Source organism: Miniopterus schreibersii (assembly GCF_964146895.1).
Source record: "Miniopterus schreibersii genome assembly, chromosome: 1".
In the NCBI taxonomy this organism is placed as follows: Eukaryota; Metazoa; Chordata; class Mammalia; order Chiroptera; family Miniopteridae; genus Miniopterus; species Miniopterus schreibersii.
Genome location: NC_138101.1, coordinates 79,407,793 through 79,427,153, shown reverse-complemented (window position 1 = coordinate 79,427,153; position 19,361 = coordinate 79,407,793). Strand labels below are relative to the sequence as shown.

At 40.5% G+C, this 19,361-nt stretch overlaps 1 protein-coding gene across 1 annotated transcript in view; it reads left to right on the top strand.

The window, feature by feature from the left end:
* Positions 1 to 9,372: 9,372 nt before the first annotated feature.
* The window catches only part of LOC308566645 (uncharacterized protein), a gene marked incomplete at its 3' end in the record, with an annotated part of 68,961 nt that continues 58,972 nt past the window's right edge, over positions 9,373 to 19,361 (top strand). The window contains exons 1-5 of the mRNA XM_081157150.1: positions 9,373 to 9,885; positions 14,145 to 14,259; positions 14,422 to 14,595; positions 15,324 to 15,421; positions 18,695 to 18,765. Of these exons, the coding sequence (XP_081013276.1) occupies positions 9,677 to 9,885; positions 14,145 to 14,259; positions 14,422 to 14,595; positions 15,324 to 15,421; positions 18,695 to 18,765 (667 nt within the window). The 5' untranslated portion in view covers positions 9,373 to 9,676. The remainder of the gene's footprint in view (positions 9,886 to 14,144; positions 14,260 to 14,421; positions 14,596 to 15,323; positions 15,422 to 18,694; positions 18,766 to 19,361) is intronic.

The window sequence follows — 19,361 nt, the reverse complement described above, 5'->3', positions numbered from 1 at the left end:
TGCCTCAGCGGTTGAGCGTTGACCTAGGATCCAAGCAATTAGGGTTTGATTCATGGTCAGGGCACATGCCCAGGTTGTGGGCTTGATAAATGACTCATCATTGATTTTTCTCTCTATCTCTCTCCCCCCTCCTTTCCTCTTTCTGAAATCAATGAAGATATATTAAAAAAAACAAAACATAAATAAAGTAGAATTCTAAGTACTATAGAAAAATTAGCGGTTTCTAAATTCGATATTCCTTATTACACTTAAAAGTTATAGTTATCCACTGATGAGTCTTAGTCACCTCATTAATGATTAAGATACTTCCAAGTATTTCCATGGTACTTAACTTTAATCATTTATAACCCACTTTGTTTTTATGCTATTTAAGTTAAAGTAAGTTGTCTTTTTGTAACAGAGTGTTTATGATCATGTCTAGAGTAGGTAGAGATTCTAACTCCAGTTTCCTGAGTGCCAATGTACTCTAATTTCCAAATTTTTGCAAATCCATGTACATGCTTTCCGAATGCTTTCTAAAAAACCAGCACATTCAGAATAATGACTGTATCTAGAAAAAAAAGGGTAATGCTATTTAGAGGAAGTCAGAAGATGTATTGGTAATATTTTCGTTCTTAAGCTGGGTTGATAGATATACAGATGTTGGATGTTGGCTTTATTATTTATTATAATTTACATCTATCATACATCATATGTATGTGCCATGGACAGTTTGGCTCAGTGGTTGGAGTGTTGCCCCTGGACTGAAAGACCCTGGGTTGCATTCCGGTCAAGGGCACATACCTTGGTTGTAGGCTTGATCCCTGGCCCTGGTCTGGGCACGTGCAAGAGGCAACCAATCGATGTGTCTCTCTCACATCCATGTTCCTCTCTCTCTCCCCTACTCTCTCTGTAAAAGCAATGGGAGAAAAATATCTTCAAGTGAGGATAAAAAAAACCCCACATCATATTTAATATATATGAACTATTTCATAATATAAAAGGAACAAAAATAAATCTAGTCCAGTGTTTCCTTGTTCTACGACCAGTCTTTCTTTTCTCTTCAGTTTGCTATCACTCTCTGGACATAAAGTCTTCTAGTTAGTTTGTGGCCACAACTGCTGTGGGATTGAGCATTTACCCTCCCTCTCTTCCCACAGCCATGTCACTGATGCGTCTGGGATATGAAATCAAATTAGAAAGATCCCCAGTAGATTTAGAAAAAGATTATACCCACTGCTTCACTGATTTTACCAACCTTGCAAGCTATCAAGGAGGATTAGAATACAATAAAGATGAAAATGAAAACACAAGATTGCTGTCAAAGAAGATTATTTTTTCAGAAGACACATAAAAAGATAATAACTTAACAACTGATTATATTATCTTGCCTTCCTACTAAGAAGAACCGAACTAAACTAAGGAACTAACAAGGTGCCCTGGCCGGTTGGTTGGATAGCAGACGTGCAAGGAAAAGTCTCTGGTTCTATTCCCAGTCAGGGCACATATCCAGGTTGCGGGTTCCATAGCCAGTCAGGGTGCACAGAGGCGACAACTGATTGATGTTTCTTTCTCTCTCTCTCTCAAATCAATGAAAACATACCCTCGAAGAGGATTAAAAATAAATAAATAAAAAGAACTAAAAAGGCAAATTCTTGCTTGGTTACCTTCCTTTAATCTTCCCTTCCGTGACCCCAAGGAAAGGTCCCATGTTTCTTCACCATTTAAGCCCTTGCGCTTGGTATAGCACCTCGAAAGCTAGTACCAGACTGGATCGGTTCAAAGGTCACCTGTGTTTCTGACTCTGTGTAATCCTCCTAACCTCTCTGTGCTTTCATTTCTTCAATGATGAAAAGGCGATAATAATAGTATAAGCCAGGACATCCTCATGATTAATGAAATGACACATCTAAATTAGTTAGCACAGGGTCTGGTACAGATTATAAATTATAATTACTTACTATTACCATTTGACTGAGTTGACAAAGAAGAAAGAAAACAGCTTTTATGAGAGTCTTAATGACTCAAGTGCGTAGTTAATGTTCATGAAATGTTTGGAAACTGAGTCATGAATTCAAGCTTCAGAATAGGTACTGAGAAGGTGTGGTGCTTTGGAGTGGGGTGACATCTCTGCCTGCTCGTGCCTCAGGGTTGGTACCAACACGGCCAGCTGCACTTGTGACATTTTGATGGTACAACTCAGAGGTGGAACTGGCACAGTATCTGTACATTTAGCCAACACTTTGGAGTCCTAACTATGGTGCCAGGAATTTGGCTAGGCAGTGGTGGCAGGTCACATCCTCTAGTCCCTAGAAGCTGTCCTCAGGCCCTGACTTGTCACATCTCATGTACAATCTAGCTCCTTGAACTGTTTATGGGTCATTAAATGCCATACCTTAGTGCCGCTATTCTCTCTTCTCAAGAGAAATCTAATAGTTACTTCTCCAAATACATAGCAGTTTCCTCTAAAAGTCATGTTTCTCATAATAATTATAACTCTAATACATATAAACATTACTATACAACCAGTATACCAGTGCCTTAAATCCTGGTATGTATTATGTACTCGAATCTATAAGACATGCTTAAACTTTAAGTTATTTGCCAGTTAGGATAACAGGATTAATATGAAATATGTATATATTTTCCCACTAAAATATTAATTATGTAAATAAGAACTGTTCTATCTTGAGGTGAGAATTACTAAGATCATTTTACTATTGCCTATAAAATAAAATCATGAGGTTCTATAAAATTGATTTTGGTGTGACAGACTATAAAAATGAAAACTTAATTTATTATAAGATTTGTGGAATCTCTAAAAGGTGCAAGGTATAAAAATAATTAAAATAAGGTCAAGGAGGATTAGAAGTAAATGAAAATAATAATGCTTTTTAAAAGTAGGATTGTTTAAAAAAATTCAAAGTGGCATATTAAACAGTCATTTTTAACAATGAATTTTAGAAAAAGGTCATTGGAAGAATAATATGAAATAACTAGGAAATTTTACTTATAAGTGAAAAAAGTAAAAAAAAAGTGGGTAATTAGTATATATTCTTAGGATATAAAAATGCAAAAAAATTAATTATTTATTTATTTTAAATATATCTTTATTGATTTCAGATATATTTTAAATATATCTTTATTGAAGGGAGAGATAGACAGAAACATCAATGATGAGAGAGTCATTGATCGGCTGCGTCTTGCACGCCCCTGAACAGGGATCGCGCTTGCAACCTGGGCATGTGCCCTGACCAGGAATCAAACCTTGATCTCCTGGATCCTAGGTCCATGCTAACCGCTGAGCCACTCCCGGCCAGGCACAAAAAATTTAATGGACACTACCATCACTTAGTAAGTACTGTGTTTAAGATTTCAAGTAACTAAATTGTAAAGCAATCCATATTACAAAATTATATTTCTTGAGAAATAACAATTGAAGAATTTTGAAATCTATTATTGACCGGCCCAAATGGGAACATCAATTCAGTTTTTCAACAGAATGGAAATTCACCATCTATAGGCCAGAAATTGATTGTTTAGAGAAACAAAAGGCTTCAAAAGTGTTGATATATCAGAATCTAACAAAATTTGTTATCATTATCATTTTCTCCATTCTTTTTGGTTAGTGATCAGCAATTCTAACTTTGTCAGCATTCCAGACAGGACAAATTCAAAGAATTATAACAATTGCCTAATTGCTACGTTAATGACAGACATACTGTCGTACAATAATCTCTTTACTGGTAAATCGTATCAGGTCCAGAGAGGCTAAAACAGCTTAATCAAGGTCACCCTTGTTCTAGTTAAAGGCAGACATGAACCCAAGTCTCCCAAACACCCACAAAAGACACAAATATTCATTATAGCGTGAAAATTAAGTACTGATAGTCTGAAGACGACATGAAATTCCTTGACCTGTCACCACACATTAAGCAGACAGGAAATACCATCTGGAAAACATGACAGATTTCTTAGTAGAACCTCTGTTAATTTTGCCAGCCAGCATTACTGTTAAGACTGCCCACGTGCCATTCCAGTATTTCAGTGAGGCCAGAGGGAAACTGCCACTGGGGGTTATGCAAGGGGACAAAGGCTCTCTTTCTGAAATTTTCAAAGGCCTAGAATTTAAAATTAGTAGTAGCCTAGTATCCGTGCCTTTGTTTAAACCACATTATACCACCAGAAACAATATCCTGGGGAGTAATAAAACTCATGTGCCTTTTCCCTGTATGTTACTCTCCTGTTGCTCCATTTCTCTTTCTCTAATGGTCACATTAAACGTTCTTTTTGAACCGCTTTGCTGTGAATGGCTAGGAAACAGCACAGTTGGCCTTTCACATGGGATGAATAAGAAGTACCTCCCCAGAAGGAGAGTAAAAGGTACACTGGGCAAAGTTTTCAGCCGGACCCCTGCCTGAGTCCTCCAGGGTATAAGGCCCCCTGCTTATTTCCTTCATGCTATAAAACCACACTCCAGACACTAATTTCCAAGACAAATGATAAAACCTCTGCCTGGTGTCCAAATTTTTCCTCTATCTTTAAAACGAAAAGGACAATTTCGGAGGAAAAGTTGTTTTTAAAAAGAAGAAACAGCTGTCTGAAAGTTTTAAAGGGAGGAAATTCGAATCCTCACCTGCATTTAATCTACATGCCCCGAAATGCGCGGGAATCCCACCCACTGGGGCAGGCTCCGGGCCCTGGAGGACAGACGGCGTTCATACCGGTTCCTCGGGGGACTTTGCAGCAATTTTCTGGGCAGGAAATCAGTCAAATCTGATGAAACCGAGCTCGGGGAAGAAAAGCCGAAGCCCTAATGCCCGCGGAGCTGGGTCGAGTGTGGAGGTAGGCAGTGGGGACCCTGGGGAGCGGGGTCCAGGCAGGGGTGGGGGGCTGGCGTTCCTCGGGAACCGGAGCCCCGCCTGGGACCCCACGGCCTGACCCACGGTGCAGGGACAGCGCGGAGGGTCCCGGCTGCAGCTCCCAGCGCTCCCGGGCGGCGGCACCGCTTACCTTGAGGGCTCTGCAGGGACTCGAGGGGCGCACGGGGGGGGGGGCGCGGGCGGCCTCGGGGCAGAGGCGCAGCTGCGCTCAGGCTGCACCGGGCTCAGGTCCCCCTCGGGGCTACCTCCGGGAGGCAGTGGCATCAGCTGCCCTCCCCCCGCGGCGCGCAACGGGCGCTCGCCTCCCGGCCGCTTAGCATCTGGGTGCAGGCGGGGCGCCTGTAGGAGACACACACGGAGAAAGGCAGGTGGGGGACTGCGAAAAATCGGGGCTGATCTGCCCCACTCCTCTGACTTGTGCCTCATTTCCCCTTACTAGCGCCCTCTACCCTACAACCTTGACAACCTTGAAGAAAGAGGTGTTTTTGTTTTTGTTTGTTTTTTAAAATCTGGGAAAAGTCATGCCTTCCTGTCTCATCCTTCCCTTGCTTGGCGCCGAGCACCCCTTTCTCTCAGGACCGTTCCCTGGTGAACTGACCCTTCTTTGTCACCTCAATATATTAGTGGCTAAGGGGCTTGGGGCCAGGAGACGGTTCCACAAAGGCCCGAGAACCCGATTTCTTTCAAAATGTGTCTTCCTAAGTGTTTGCTTCAGCCCCATCTGGGCTCCCTCTTTCCAGCCCCTTGGGCAAGGTCCTCTTCCCAGTGGGCGCACCCTCCCCTGCAGGGCACCCAGCGGGGGAGTTTATTCTGAGTTCAGCTGCTTGGGGGGGAATGGGGGTGGGAGGAGGCATGGGAGCAGGGGTGGGGACCGCGCCCTCAGCCTAGGCCATTTCTTAAGGATCTGATCCCACTGGTGACCTTCCCACACCCAAAGCTCAACCACACTCAGGTGGCGGGTGCAGCTGTGGCTTCTCACACCTTGCTGGTAGAAGTCCAAAATGGTAATGGTATGAGTCCTGGGGGTGGGAGTGGGGGCAATAACTGTTTAGTTGACATTGCAATTACCCTTTGACCCAGAGATCACACTTCTAAGAATGTATGGCAGATTCTGTGATGAAAAGGAGGAATGCATATGCTCTGCCACTTTCTATTTGTAACAGCCAAGGACTGGCTGGAAATAACCCCATGACCTTCAGAGACCTAGACCCTGAAAGGACCTAGACCTTTCGGGACATGAGTCTCCTGAGAGAAAGTTGGGAGATCCGAAAATACACACCTTAAAATAAGTTACCATTTGTAAATAAGGTTGGATGACCCTCCTCTTTCCCTATACAGCTGTCTTCAAGTGTTTCTGTGGCATGCAGTTAGACAGACATGAGCAGAGCAAGGACAATGGGCCAGGTACAGGAGGTCACCAAGGTGGAAAGCTCACCAAGGTGCCTAGCCAGGGACAATTATAGGGTGGGACCTCCCCTCAGGGGACCTTTCCTCCCCTAGCAAATTGATGGTCCTACTATTTGGACCCCTTGCCCTTTCCTCCCTAGAGATAACATCTAGGCCTCGGTTGTATTTCAGCTCCAGGCCCAGAAAAGCAGCAAAACCAGACCATTGACCCCCATCCATGGCAGACCTCAGTACCAAGCTGCATCGGATAATGACCCCACTGCCCTGGTGCCAACCAATCAATCAGTGGAGACGTAGACCCTGAAAGGACACACCTGAAAAATTGCTGAATATTTTATTGAGATCTTCTGGGGCCTCCCTTAAAATCTCCACCCTTAAAACCCTTAGGATGAGGACCCAGTGCCCTCTCCCTCCTGGGAGCACTCCCACACCTTTCCCTTTTCCTCCCCCTCCCCCTAGGCTCTTACTATTAACTTCCTCACTCCCAAGCTCCAAGGCCCCCTTCCTTTACCTCTACAACTTGTTTTCTAAGCCCATTTCTTCTAGGAATTACTTCTTCTACCTCTGTGACTTACCAAATAAATGTTCTCTTATAGTTTGGGTCTTGGTGCTGAATTATTTCCTAGCCAGAACCCAAGAACTAAGTTTGCTGAACCTGGTTTGGTCTGACCCCAACAGTCAAGACACCTGGTGCTGTTCCCTCTGCCTACAACATTGCTATATGGGGAGGTGATGGAAACATAAAGGTATAAATTAGACTTATAAATTAGGTAATTTCAGATAATTCAGTCATTTATTTAATGAGAAACTATTAAGCACCTACTCTTCTAAGAACAATGAAAATAAATAGTGAAGAAAATAATTATTTTTTTCATGGATGGTACATTCTAGTTGGGAGAGAATAGACAATAAAAAAATATTTACCAGGTCAAGCATGAGTGAAAAAGTGGCCACATGCTAAACCTGACAAGCTCAGAGGAGGAGCATGGCAGGCCTTGCAAACTCAAGAGACCTAAAGTAACCACACAGTGTTATCAGTGGAAGTGGGGTATTTCCTTCCCCACTGGGTGCTTGGTGTTGGGGCCTTACAATATCTCAAGAAAAAGAAGTTTCTGAGACTCTCATAGAAGGATTAGTGATTTACATCCCTGGGTTTGCAAAGTCCCATTCCCATGATCTAGTTCTGTAAAATGTGCAGCTGGGGATTCAGCAGAGCTAGAAGCAAAGCCAGCGTCCAGTGTTTCCCTTCCATGGTGGAGCTGAGTCCCATGGATCCCATTAGGCTAGTTGCAGTCCATTGGTCCATTGTGTGTAGGGTCCTCATGTAGGCAAAAGCAGGAGCATAGAAGTCCCATAGGCCAGGAGCACAGACTGAGGTAGAGAGAGAACTCCTTTGTTTAGGAGTTTAAGTATCTCAAGTCTTCTCAAGCTTGCAGTGGCCACGCCTACTCTAGCCAATGACCTGTTCCCAGATGTGACTGATGGACAAGTACCTTCCCTATTTCACCCAGGCTTTACTGGGCATTCATCTATTCCCCTGTCCAGCCCCTTCCCTGGGGAAAATAGACCTGGGGAGTGTGAATTTGCAGCTTCCTGGCAAAGCTGCACAAATGACATGCCTATAAAATTTGGCCTTGCCTTTGCTCCTATCCAGGTATTTACAACTGGGTTTATTACAATGGTATCATTGATGCAAAAAGCAGCAGACCATTCAATGGGTAAGAACAGAAAACCCCAAAACAAAAAACATAACCTGAGAATTTAACACACAGTAAAGTCACTTTTCAAACTAGGTGAGAAAAGGTGGTTTGTGGCACGTGAATAGCCTTTTTTTTTTTTTTTTAAGTTCTTAAATGTTACCGTCATGCTCCAAAACAAATCTTGGATTGATTAAAGATTTATTTGGGGGTGTGGACGAAAAGGGGCCATATGCTAACCTGACAAACTCAGGGAAGGCCTGTATGGTGGCCTTGCAAACTCAGAGACCTAAAGTAACCACAAAGGATGGTCTGAAATTAAAACATGTAAACTGAAAGTAGTTTATGGCAGGTAGTCATGTCCTAGGCTAGAACCTTCCCTGACAAAAGTCAATCTTTACGTTAACTGAGCCTGTCTGTTTTCTTTTGCATCTATCAGAGCATACCTTTGGGAGGCCAAGGTAACTCCCCTTTTCCAGACCCCTCAGGGCACAGCCAATGCACCAGGGCAGAGACCACAAATCCTCTCATGTTAATCATGTTGTTATCATGTTAATTGTTGATTGATAACTATCCTGTATCCACAGATGTAAAAGATGTATGTGCCTATCATTTTACTTTTCATCCAACCCCAGAGGTTTCCCCACTTTGCTTTCTCTCACCTCCCTAATCTATCACCAGGGGATTTCTTGTAACCCACCCACATCTTCTCTTTTGATTGTAATGTATAAAATAAGGAGCAAAACCTGCCATTCTCTGGAGCATTATCGCAATCCTTTGAGATTTTGCCTCCTGACAATTGTTGACAGTTTGCCTGCAATAAACTCTCAAAAATTCTCTATAGGTTTGAATGTTTCTTATGTTGACAAGGGAAATAAAATGTAAATGTAAGAGGTGGGCCAAAGGGAGAGAATTAAGAGGCATATGGAAAATTGCTTTCATTTCATTAGGACAAGGTGCACTGGTTTCTCATAAATTTGCCCGTGCGGGGACACATATTGCCACAATCTTTGAAACTATGAAAGCATGCTTCTGTTGTTGCATCTGGCAAATTCCCTGGAGAATAGATCAACTGGAGGTTGGCTGGGGTCCAGACAAATGTGGAAGAGAAATAAATTGAGCCACAAGGAGATTTAGGGACTCTTTTAAAGGGGAGTTTTCTGGAGGAGAAGACCTTGGGGAGCCTGAAGTTTCACAGCACCATAGCCCTGGTCTTAAGCAAAGACTGCTTTTTCACTGCGGTGAATAAATCTTGCAAGCGTCAGGAAACAGCTAACTCCCAGGGATGTTTGAACAGAACCCCAAACCCGCCCACAGGCAATCTCTGAGATTTGCGATGCTTGAGCGGCGCACGTGGGCTCCAGTACCCTTGGCTGTAGGTCTCTGTGCGCATGCGCAGTGATGTCAGAGGCGTTGCTTGGTTACGGTGATTCTGGGCCTGGAGATTCTAAGCCCTCAACTGCCCAAGGCTCTGCTTGAAGGCTGTGGTGGCGGGTTGTTGGCGAGAGACAGAGACAGAGAAAGAGAGAGACAGAGAGAGAGACAGAGAGAGAGAGAGAGAGAGAGACGGGGAGAGAGAGAGAGACGGGGAGAGAGAGAGAGACGGGGAGAGAGAGAGACAGAGAGAGAGAGTGTGAGTATTGGGAGCGCGCGGGAGGCGCGAAAAGCGGAGGGGAAGGTGCGGCTTCTCGGAAGCCCGTTGCCTCTGCAATGTTTGGTTTTCGGAGGCGCTCGACCCTGGTCCCCTTGGGTCACCCCCCACGCCAGAGGGGGGGCATCTTTGGAGTTGGAAGGCGCGGCTCTGAAGAGAGCGATGTGGGAGCGATCCACAGAGCTGCCAGGGCCGGCAGCGTGTGGAAAGTGAAGCAACTTCTGTTTTTCGGGAAAAGTCGCTTGCATGACAGAGACGGGATGAGCAGGTAACAGGGAATGAGAGGCTGGGGCCGGGGTCCCCCAGGAGGAGGCGCGGTGGGCCCGGGAGGAGCCCCTTCTGCCCAGCTCAGCGGGGGGAGCGCAGGCCGCCTGCCCCGCCCGCTGTCCCGCCTCCCGCGGAGCCGCAGCGCCTCCCGGGGGACCCGCCGGGCCCAGCGCTCGGGCCACTTTGTGAGCAGCACAGACACAAGCACAAGGACCCGCTCATAACTCCTCCTACACACACTCTACTGACAGTTTTTAAGCGATTTAACTACATATCAATAATGGAAACGAAATTAAGTGTATACAGCATTTTATATTGATGTTCACACTTTATTCCCATGATAGAGCAACTTCTGGGCTAAAAGTTCTTTAGATAAAACCCAATAACCGTTTATCTCGGGGCACACCTACGTTCCTTACTGAGGGACCTCAGAAGGCACTTTCAGGTGGGAGGATGGCAGTGCCCTTCAATAGGAAGACTCAGTTTCTCAAAATGTGTGCTCTTTTTATGTTTATCAATTTTACAAACCAAATAAGTATGGTTTGAAAATGTTTGAGTTACGTTGGTTATCTTTCATTATTGTCATGAAATTAAGAAAAAATTTGTGTAGCAGACAAAGGTTTACCCTTCTAGATATCAACATGTGCTATAAATGTCCACAAACTGTTTGCTTACTAGTAGCTGAAAAGACAGATAAATGATTGGGACAGAAGGGAAAATGCCCAAACACCCAAATATATGTAAGACTTTAGATCTTGCTACTGGTGTCATTTCATGTTTGTAGGAAAAGGTCAAGTACAAAGGGTGGAGAAATACCTGTTAAGTATTTCGAGAAAACTAACTAGATTTTTATCTCCTCCATGTAAATTCTAGGTTGAATTTTTTAAATACACAAAATGAGAAAAGTACTAGAAGAAAACACAAATGCCCATTTATAGATTTTTGTTGTTGGTGGCAAAGACTTCAAAAGCAAGATTTCTGGAGGTTGCTTGAGCAATATAAAAAATTCAAACCCTGTATCTATCAGACAACATTAGCAAAATAGAAGAAAATATACTTGCAAAATATTTACAATGTCTGTGTATCAGAGAAAAAGTGTATGTTCATTTTACAGAGAAGTCTTTGAAATCAACAAGAAAAAACGAATTTGAAAGTGGACAAAGGCCTTTTTGCTTATGTACAAGTGACCAATGGACAAAAAAAAAATATTTAGTGCCCCTGATAAAAAAAAGTAATTTATGTTAAAAGAGGAGTAAAATAATGTTTTCCATCCACAGAATTTGTGAAGACGACCAGGGATTGTCCTTATACTGCCGCTTAAAGTTTAAGTTGCTTCTGACTTTTGAAATAGGCAATTTGGTGCTGAGTACCACATTTAAAATGTGTGTGTGTGTGTGTGTGTATCCTATACCCATCAATTCTATTTATACTAAAATATCTTTATGGAATAATTAGATAAATTACATATAATTTGTTTTTCTCAGCACTGCTTAAAATAGCAATGTATTAAGAAAAAAAATCAGTTTGATTATACATACACAGAGACTATCATCTTATGTTAGCTGAAAATATGTGCAAAATGTAATAAAATTCATTTCTGAGCATTCTCAGTGAGTATTTTTTAAAACATCTGATTTCTGCAATGATCAGGTATAGAAATTCTACGAAATATTACTATGAATGAAATCATTCTGGGGAAGAGCAATAATATGAATCTTGCAGAGATAAAATTATTTCTCTTTCTATTTTGTTTTTTTCTGAAGGTTTATTGAGGATGGGTACCTCTTGACAACTTTTAGCCTCTTCAGAAGTAAAGGAAATATATATTTTTAAATTGTTGACACTATAACAGATGTCATCCTTTTCTCCCCATTTAGTGCCCCTCCACCCAGCCCCCTTCAGCCTTCACCACATTGTAGTCTGTGGCCATGGGCTCCCCATATATGCACATATATGTTCTTTGGCTAATCTCATTCAGTTCCTCTCAACCCCCTCCCTCTGTTTGTTCCATGTATCCATGCCTCTGGTCCTGTTTTGTTTGCCAGTTTATTTTGTTCATTAGATCCCACATATAAGTGAGAACATATGGTATTTGTATTTGTATTTGGCCCATTTCACTTGGCATAATACTCTCTGGGTCCACCCATGCTGTCACAAAGGGTAAGAGTTCCTCCATTTTTACAGTTCTATAGTATTCCATTGTGTAAATGTCCCACAGCTTTTTTATCCACTCATCTACTGATGGGCACTTGGGCTGTTTCTTATCTGCCTGTAGAGTGTATGCATATAATCACACACATATATTTTACTTTATATAGCTTTATTACATACAATATGTAAATGATTATAGATTAATCATTTTAGCTGTCTCCTTGTGAAAATAAAAGATAAAAAAATTATGCCCTGGCCAGTGTGGCTCAGTTGGTTGGAGCTTCATCGCCATGCCCCTCCCATACACTGAGGGGTCACTGGTGCAATTCCCGGTCGGGGCACATACCCAGGTTTCAATCCCGGGTCAGGTTGCCTACAAGAAGCAGCTTATGGATGTTTCTCTCTTTCTCTCTCTGTCTTTTCCTCTCTCTTGAAAATAAATTTAAAACAAACATAAATATTTTTTAAAAAGTTAAAATTTTTGTTGTTGTTGACAGTATTACAGATGTCTTCCATTTTCTTTCTCTTTGACCCACCCAACCCCCTCCCCACCCAAGGCCTTCCCCATACTATTGTCTGTGTGCATGGGTTATGCGCATATGCATATATGTCTTTGGTTAATCTCTTCTTCTCTCACCCCCTCACCCCCGAGATCTGTTATTCTATTTCATGCATCCATACCTCTGGACCTATTTTGTTAGTCAGTTTATTTTTGTTCATTAGATTCCACATATAAGTGATATCATGTGATATTTGTTTTTCTCTAACTGGCTTTTTTCTTTAAAAAACGCAAATATCAGTGATTATTACTATTGCAGAAGTATCATTTTAGTTTATAAAGGTTTTCTTTAAAAATATTGAACTCTCCCACTATGTTTATCCATTTTTTCAATCCATTTGTACATGAAATATAACCTGAATGCCTATTATGCAGCAGACATATTGTACTCAGGACATTTTCAATCTCTCTCTCAGGCCCCTTTCATCCTTAAAATTTTCATGTTGCCCAATATGAGCAAAATGAGAAATTCAAAATTGAAGTATTAGGACCTAATCACAGTTGAAGCTTATTCTCCCTCCTTTCAAGCAAAAGTATTTCTGAAGGTAGTAAATTGTAAAAGATGACCTTTACCTGCCCTTTTGAAAATGTATAATAGTGTTAAACACTAATATTGATCATTGGGAAGATTTGCTTTCCATACAATCTACAAATCTAAATATTGAACAAAATGAGCCATTCTTTTCATTTAAATCCTGAATTTCCTTTGGCTTAAATTTTCTTGAAAATCAAAGTAAGAATTACTTAAAAAAATTCTTGTTTTGTTCTTTTGGTTCTCTTTCCCCCATAAGGCTTTTAAGAACTAAAACTTATTTAAATGCCAACCATTTGAACAGAAGTGCAACAGGTCTGTTGTACTGACCATTGTTCACTCAGTGAAAGGCGCCCTGGACGGTATGATGCCAGTATTTTATGTATCAATAAGAGTTTTTTTAAACAATGCTGCCAACTATAGTTGTAAGACATTCTGAATTAAAAATTGGATTCCAATGTTGGAGATGTGAAAATGTGAGAGAATAAGCATCTTAGAATCATTGAAATACTCAGTATTCTTTCTGATCCTTAAAAGACGCCTGCAAAGTAGGTATAATGATACCATTTTACTTAATTGAAATGTTGTCTTTGTAAAGTCGTAGTAATAGTAATAGTGATACTAATATTATCTAACAATTATTAAGCAGTTTTTTGGTGCTAGGAACTGTTGTAAATGGTTTGCATAGATTCTCATTAAAGCAAACTGGTGTCCTGTGAGATAACTACTATTTTTATCCCCATTTTGTTGATGAGGAAATTGAGGCACAGAAAGGTCAAGTGATAGCTAACAAGTGACAGTTAAAACAGGATCAGACTCAAGCTGAGCTGAATTCCCAGGTCATCCTCTGTTCAGATAGGCTGCTGCTTCATTAATGTGCATAACAAAAACTAGTAAATATTGTACTGTCCCCAGAAGAAAACGAAGGTGTAGGGACAAATTTTTATAATTACCTGAATAATTGTGTATATTGAAATAGTGCACTCTAAGTTCCTAAAGAGTCCTCTCACCTTCATAGGACTGCGCTGCATGTAGCCTGTGCCTGTGGCCATCCCAAAGTGGTGACTCTCCTAATAGAGAGAAATTGCCTGTTGGACCTCTGTGACTCTAAAAACAGGACGGCTCTGATTCAAGTAGGTACTAGCTAACCATGTTAACATGCGATGGATTTGATGTAATCACTTAGAATAAAAATGAATTTCTCTCATTTAACTATAAGTCATTGGTGAAACTTGTGGAATGTTTACTTTAAATTCCTAGAGTTTATAATCTGTTTCTTGGCATAATACTGACAGGCTTTAGAATATCAGCAGGAAGAGTGTGCAGCTATTCTGCTAGACCATGGTGCTGATCCAGATATAAGGGACATCAATGGCAACACCGCCCTCCACTATGCTGTCCTTGGTCAAAGTAAAGCTATAGTGGAAAAGCTGCTTCTCCACGAGGCCGATATGAATGCAAGAAATAAGGTATACATCAAGTAACTTTATTTACAAAACATTTGAAATACACGTTTTTACTTTAGTTGCAAGCATTTTCTTTCTCACACACATGCACTGAACACAGTATTATCAGGCCGTCACCATGGCAACAACTCCAAAGCTCAGTCAGGGAGGGCTGGAGAAATGTAGTGCCCACGGAAGGGGCAAAGCTCTGTCTCTCAGCTACCCTTCTACCCCAGGAGGACAACTTCCTGTTAGAGCCTGGGAGTGGGTGGGAGGCTCGGAGCCCACAGAGGACTGAAGGCCTGGGGGAGTGAAGTGATGGTGGGGACTGGCTGCTATGCTGGCAGAGGCTTAGGAAATGGGTGCTGCTGGGCACGAGTGGGAGGGGGAGACCTAGTACCCAGCAGGGGGAGGTGGGTGAGTGGAAGTGGGAGGAGGAAGCCACAGTCCCCAGGCAGTAAAGGAAGGACAGCATGTCACGATAGGTACTGTGATAGGAACAAAGAGTCTTGGAATCAGGACTGTAAACATCTGAAGTGGGATCTGGAGAATGATGTTGAAGTTAACCTGTTGAAAAGGGAGTGGAGGGCATTCTAACAGTCAGTGACTACACATGGGTGAGAGGAAAGCAGCTCCTTTTTCTTTACTTTCTATATTACATGTTTAAGTTCAGAGGATCTTTTATAAGTTTTAATATTCAGTTTGGATATATGTAATTTTATAAATCATAAATTGTTTTTGCTGCTTTACAGGATGGCTGCACACCACTTGCACTTGCTAAACGTGAAAATAGACATCAGATGGTGGAGTTGTTAATACGCAGAGGTGCAAAAGATGACCACATAGAAAGGTACAATAGTTTGTTCTTCCTTTTTAGTTTGTATTTGGAGAGCACACTTATTAAAGCTGGGGACAGTGAAACAAGGAAGGGCTTAGGATAGAAGAAGCAATAGGAGAGAGCCTAGGCAGGGTTGCTTTGGCTCAGTGGAAACTCAGAGAAAAGGGGCTTTGGAGACAGGTTCAGAGGGCTAGCCCAGGATGAGCTTCCACTGCCCACTGCTCCCCTGGTTGCAAGTCTGATGAGGTCTCTTAGAGTTTAGGAGATGGAAGCCTAAGAGGGTGAAGAGGGGCAAGGGAAAGGCTCAGGAGTGCTCCCAAGAGGGAGAGTGTGCTTCTTCTTTTTTTTTTTAATCTTAGTATTGATCTAGAGTGGTAACAATCATTCAAGTCTCAGAGATTAAATTAACAAGAAGATTAACTTATAATTATATAGTAAAAAATATGAACATATTATCAGTTAGGTAGAAAAACAATTATTCTGACTGGGCAACTGGAATAGCAGTTAATAAATATAATACTGGAGGATTCTATTTATTTATAATTTTGATTGATGTCATTTGCAATGTGACCTTTTTCATCATTTATTTTATATTAGCTAGAGGGGTTTCATACTAGTTTTATTAATTATGTATTTTATGGACTCTAACTGATAGTTTACTTGATACAATAGTGGAGTTAGTCTCTCTTACAGTTTTTTAACCTTTACTTTGTATATAGTTTTCCTTAAAAGGTGCATGTTAAATATAAATAGTAGTTGATTTTGTCTTTTGGATAATCCTTTGCTTTAAATTGCTTTGTTTGACAAACACTGATATAATTAGGTTATCCCTAAGTGACTGTGAAAACTGCTACCAGATATAGTCTGGGCTCATCAGTTATTATTCTCTTTCATTTCTAGTATATTTTAATGTTTTTAGTTTTTATTGGTATGGGTAGAAGGAGAAAGATAACTTTAATTGAATAAACACTTCTTTTAATGGAGGCAAGTCATATGTGAGTGATAAAGAAAAGAGACAAGGGCCTTCAATTCACAAGAAATGGAATTTAATTCCCAGCTTTCCTGCTTGCCAGGTGTGTGACCTTGGGAATGTTTCTTAGCATTTCCAAATATGTTTCTGGATATGACAAGGAAGATAGTAATATATCCTTCAAGGGTGATTGTGTGTAAGATTATCTAGTGATTTTATCTTGTAAATATTTACTTTAAAATGCTAGTTAACAGGAAACTGAGGTTTAAAATAATTTCACTGTTAACTTTTAATGGAGTAGGTGAGATTTAAGGCAGTTTGGGAATGGCAGTGAATTAGTCTATGTCATCAGCCAGACTCCAAGCAAAAGGCTAGACCAGTTTGAAGTAACAATGGGCCAGATTCTTTATTTCAGGACTTTTAAGATCTTTATTGATAAGGATCCTAACATTATCCATTTCATTCCAAGTGGGACCTCTATGCATGGGGTTACAAATAAAGTCACATCTCTGTTTTTTCTAACTAGTTACTTGGGGTCTTGAAGTGATCACGTTAGCAGAAAAATGTGTATTTGCTGGGGGCTATCTCCTATACTCTCCCCCTTGAATTTTGTAGGAACCTAAAGGATTCCCTAAGTCCAAGGGAGACAGTCTTCTTTCACAAGTCAGATGGAGATGTGAAAAGGACATTCTGATCTTTCTGTTGTTTCCATTGGTTCTATTGCTGCAGAGTTGCTATTGAAACAGGTCCTAAGTCATAACTGATCGTTGCTCCCAGGCTGCCCTTGCTGATCCAGATTCCTGAGAGTTCATGTTGATTCACCCTTGGACTTGAAAGTTACAGCATTTTTTAGTTTATAAACATATGCTTATATGCTCAGCCATTATTCTAATTACCAGCACTATGTTCTGGCAGCTTGGCTTCCTAGCTTTAGCTACCCACAGCCTTCCCCTGACACTGAAAAAGCTATGTGTAGCTCACATCTTAACCCAGACTTTTGCAGATGAGTTACCCTTTCAGCTTCTTGTTTGTTTTTTCCTGCTAGCAGGTGTTAGATGGAACAGCCATTCTAAGCTGTCAGAGAGATTCAAATAATGCTGCAGGAAAAGACCAGACTTACCTTTCTCTTTTGTTACCAGATGTGTACCCCATGGTCACTTTATATCCTGTAGAGCATCTTTGTTTAGGTAATGGAAGGTCCCATATCGCCTTTCCCAGAATAGTAGGTACCAACTTGTCTGAGATTCCATAATTACAGTTGTCCCCTCAAGTGATATCTTTGCCATAATAATGACACTTTCCCAAGTGACTTGAATTTACTTCCGGTTTCAAAATATTTTAAATTATGCCTCACCTGGAAGTCAGTCAATAGAAAGCTCTGAATCAAAAATAGGTTATTGGGCATGAGACTTGCTAAGGGCCCATGTGTGTCTCATCAGTATCCATGAGTGACAAGTAGGATTCTAACTCGCAAGCTAAGTGGGGGTGGACAAGGAGATTATGCATCACTCTCATAAAGATCTGCTTTATCACAATTTGAGTAGGTAGAGAAGGGAGAGTGGGAGTCCAGGCCAGGTCGTGACTTCTCTTAGTTTCCTGCCGTTGAGATGATTAACTACAAAAATAGGGGAGTATTTTGATATCTGACTTCATGAAGAAATATAATTGTAAATAAATTTAGTTGCAAGTTATATACTAGTTGAGATACCCTGAATTACAAGCCATGAAGAAAGAACAGTTAATAACCAAAATTAATAACATTTTCTAAAAACTGCAATATTTGAATTTAGAAACTATGAAAAACCCACATTGGTGTTTATTTGGGATTCCAAAATAGTTTCAACAAATAAAGTTCATGAACAGATTTCTTCCTTGCCTTACTCTTCCTCTCAACATGTCGTTTTGCTGTACTATCTCATATAATCATCCTAATAGCCTTCTAAAATAAGGCAGTAAGATTCATATTTTGTAGAGGAGGAGTTTGACCCAAAGAAAAGTGACTTGAGAACAAATAGTTGATGGTTATAAAACTAAATGTCTGAGTTGAAGACACTTGCCATTATGTCAAGCTAACACTAATTAATTCACTGAAATATATTGCCCTCAAACCATGACTATTTCATGTAACTTCCTTTTAAGTTATGTGCTTAATAAAAAGTTGTAGAACTTACAAATTTAAAGTGTATGGTATAATTAAAGTTTGTATATTAGCTCTGATATTACCTGAAATATTCTAATAATTTCCAACATTTGGAAAATATTTTGCTTTAGTATTAATACAATAATACTATTTATCACCATTTCTTTATACATAGTAATCAACAACTAAGTACTGAAAACGAAGGAGAAAGGCAATCTGTAAAATGTTCTGAAAGGAGCGATCATGGTAAGACTTGTGATAGTGAATGACTCTAAGAGTTCCCACCATAGATAAAGAGTAAGGAAGTTCTGATAAAAAAAGAGCAGTTAAAAAAAACCACAATGTGTAAGTTACAAGTATAGTATTCGGAAATCTTGTCCTTAATAAACTAGTATCTAGTATTATTTAAACAGTCAATTGAGGTGATTTAAAATCTGGGACAATATTGTTTGAAAAGAAGTTAATTTATTTATTCACGAATTCTAATATCCTATATGATGTGGTTATGTAAAAAAGTAAAAAGATTTCAGTTAGGATGTAGTATGTTTCCTCTATATTCACAGTATAACAAATTGGACTGGTTAAATATAGATGTCTTGTTTAGTTTTTACAACAAATAGATTACACTTAGTAAATGAATACTTGTTATTACATAGTGATTTGCCTCACTAAAAAGTCACTAAAACTATGAATTCAACAATACTTTCCTGGCACCAAAAACAAACAGCAAACAATAAGAACTACAACACTTAGCCACAGTGAAACAATCCCAATGATACTGGTTTTGAAAGATATCTACCAATAGTACAGAAGTCAGAGAGGCAATGCCAGTTGAGAAGCAT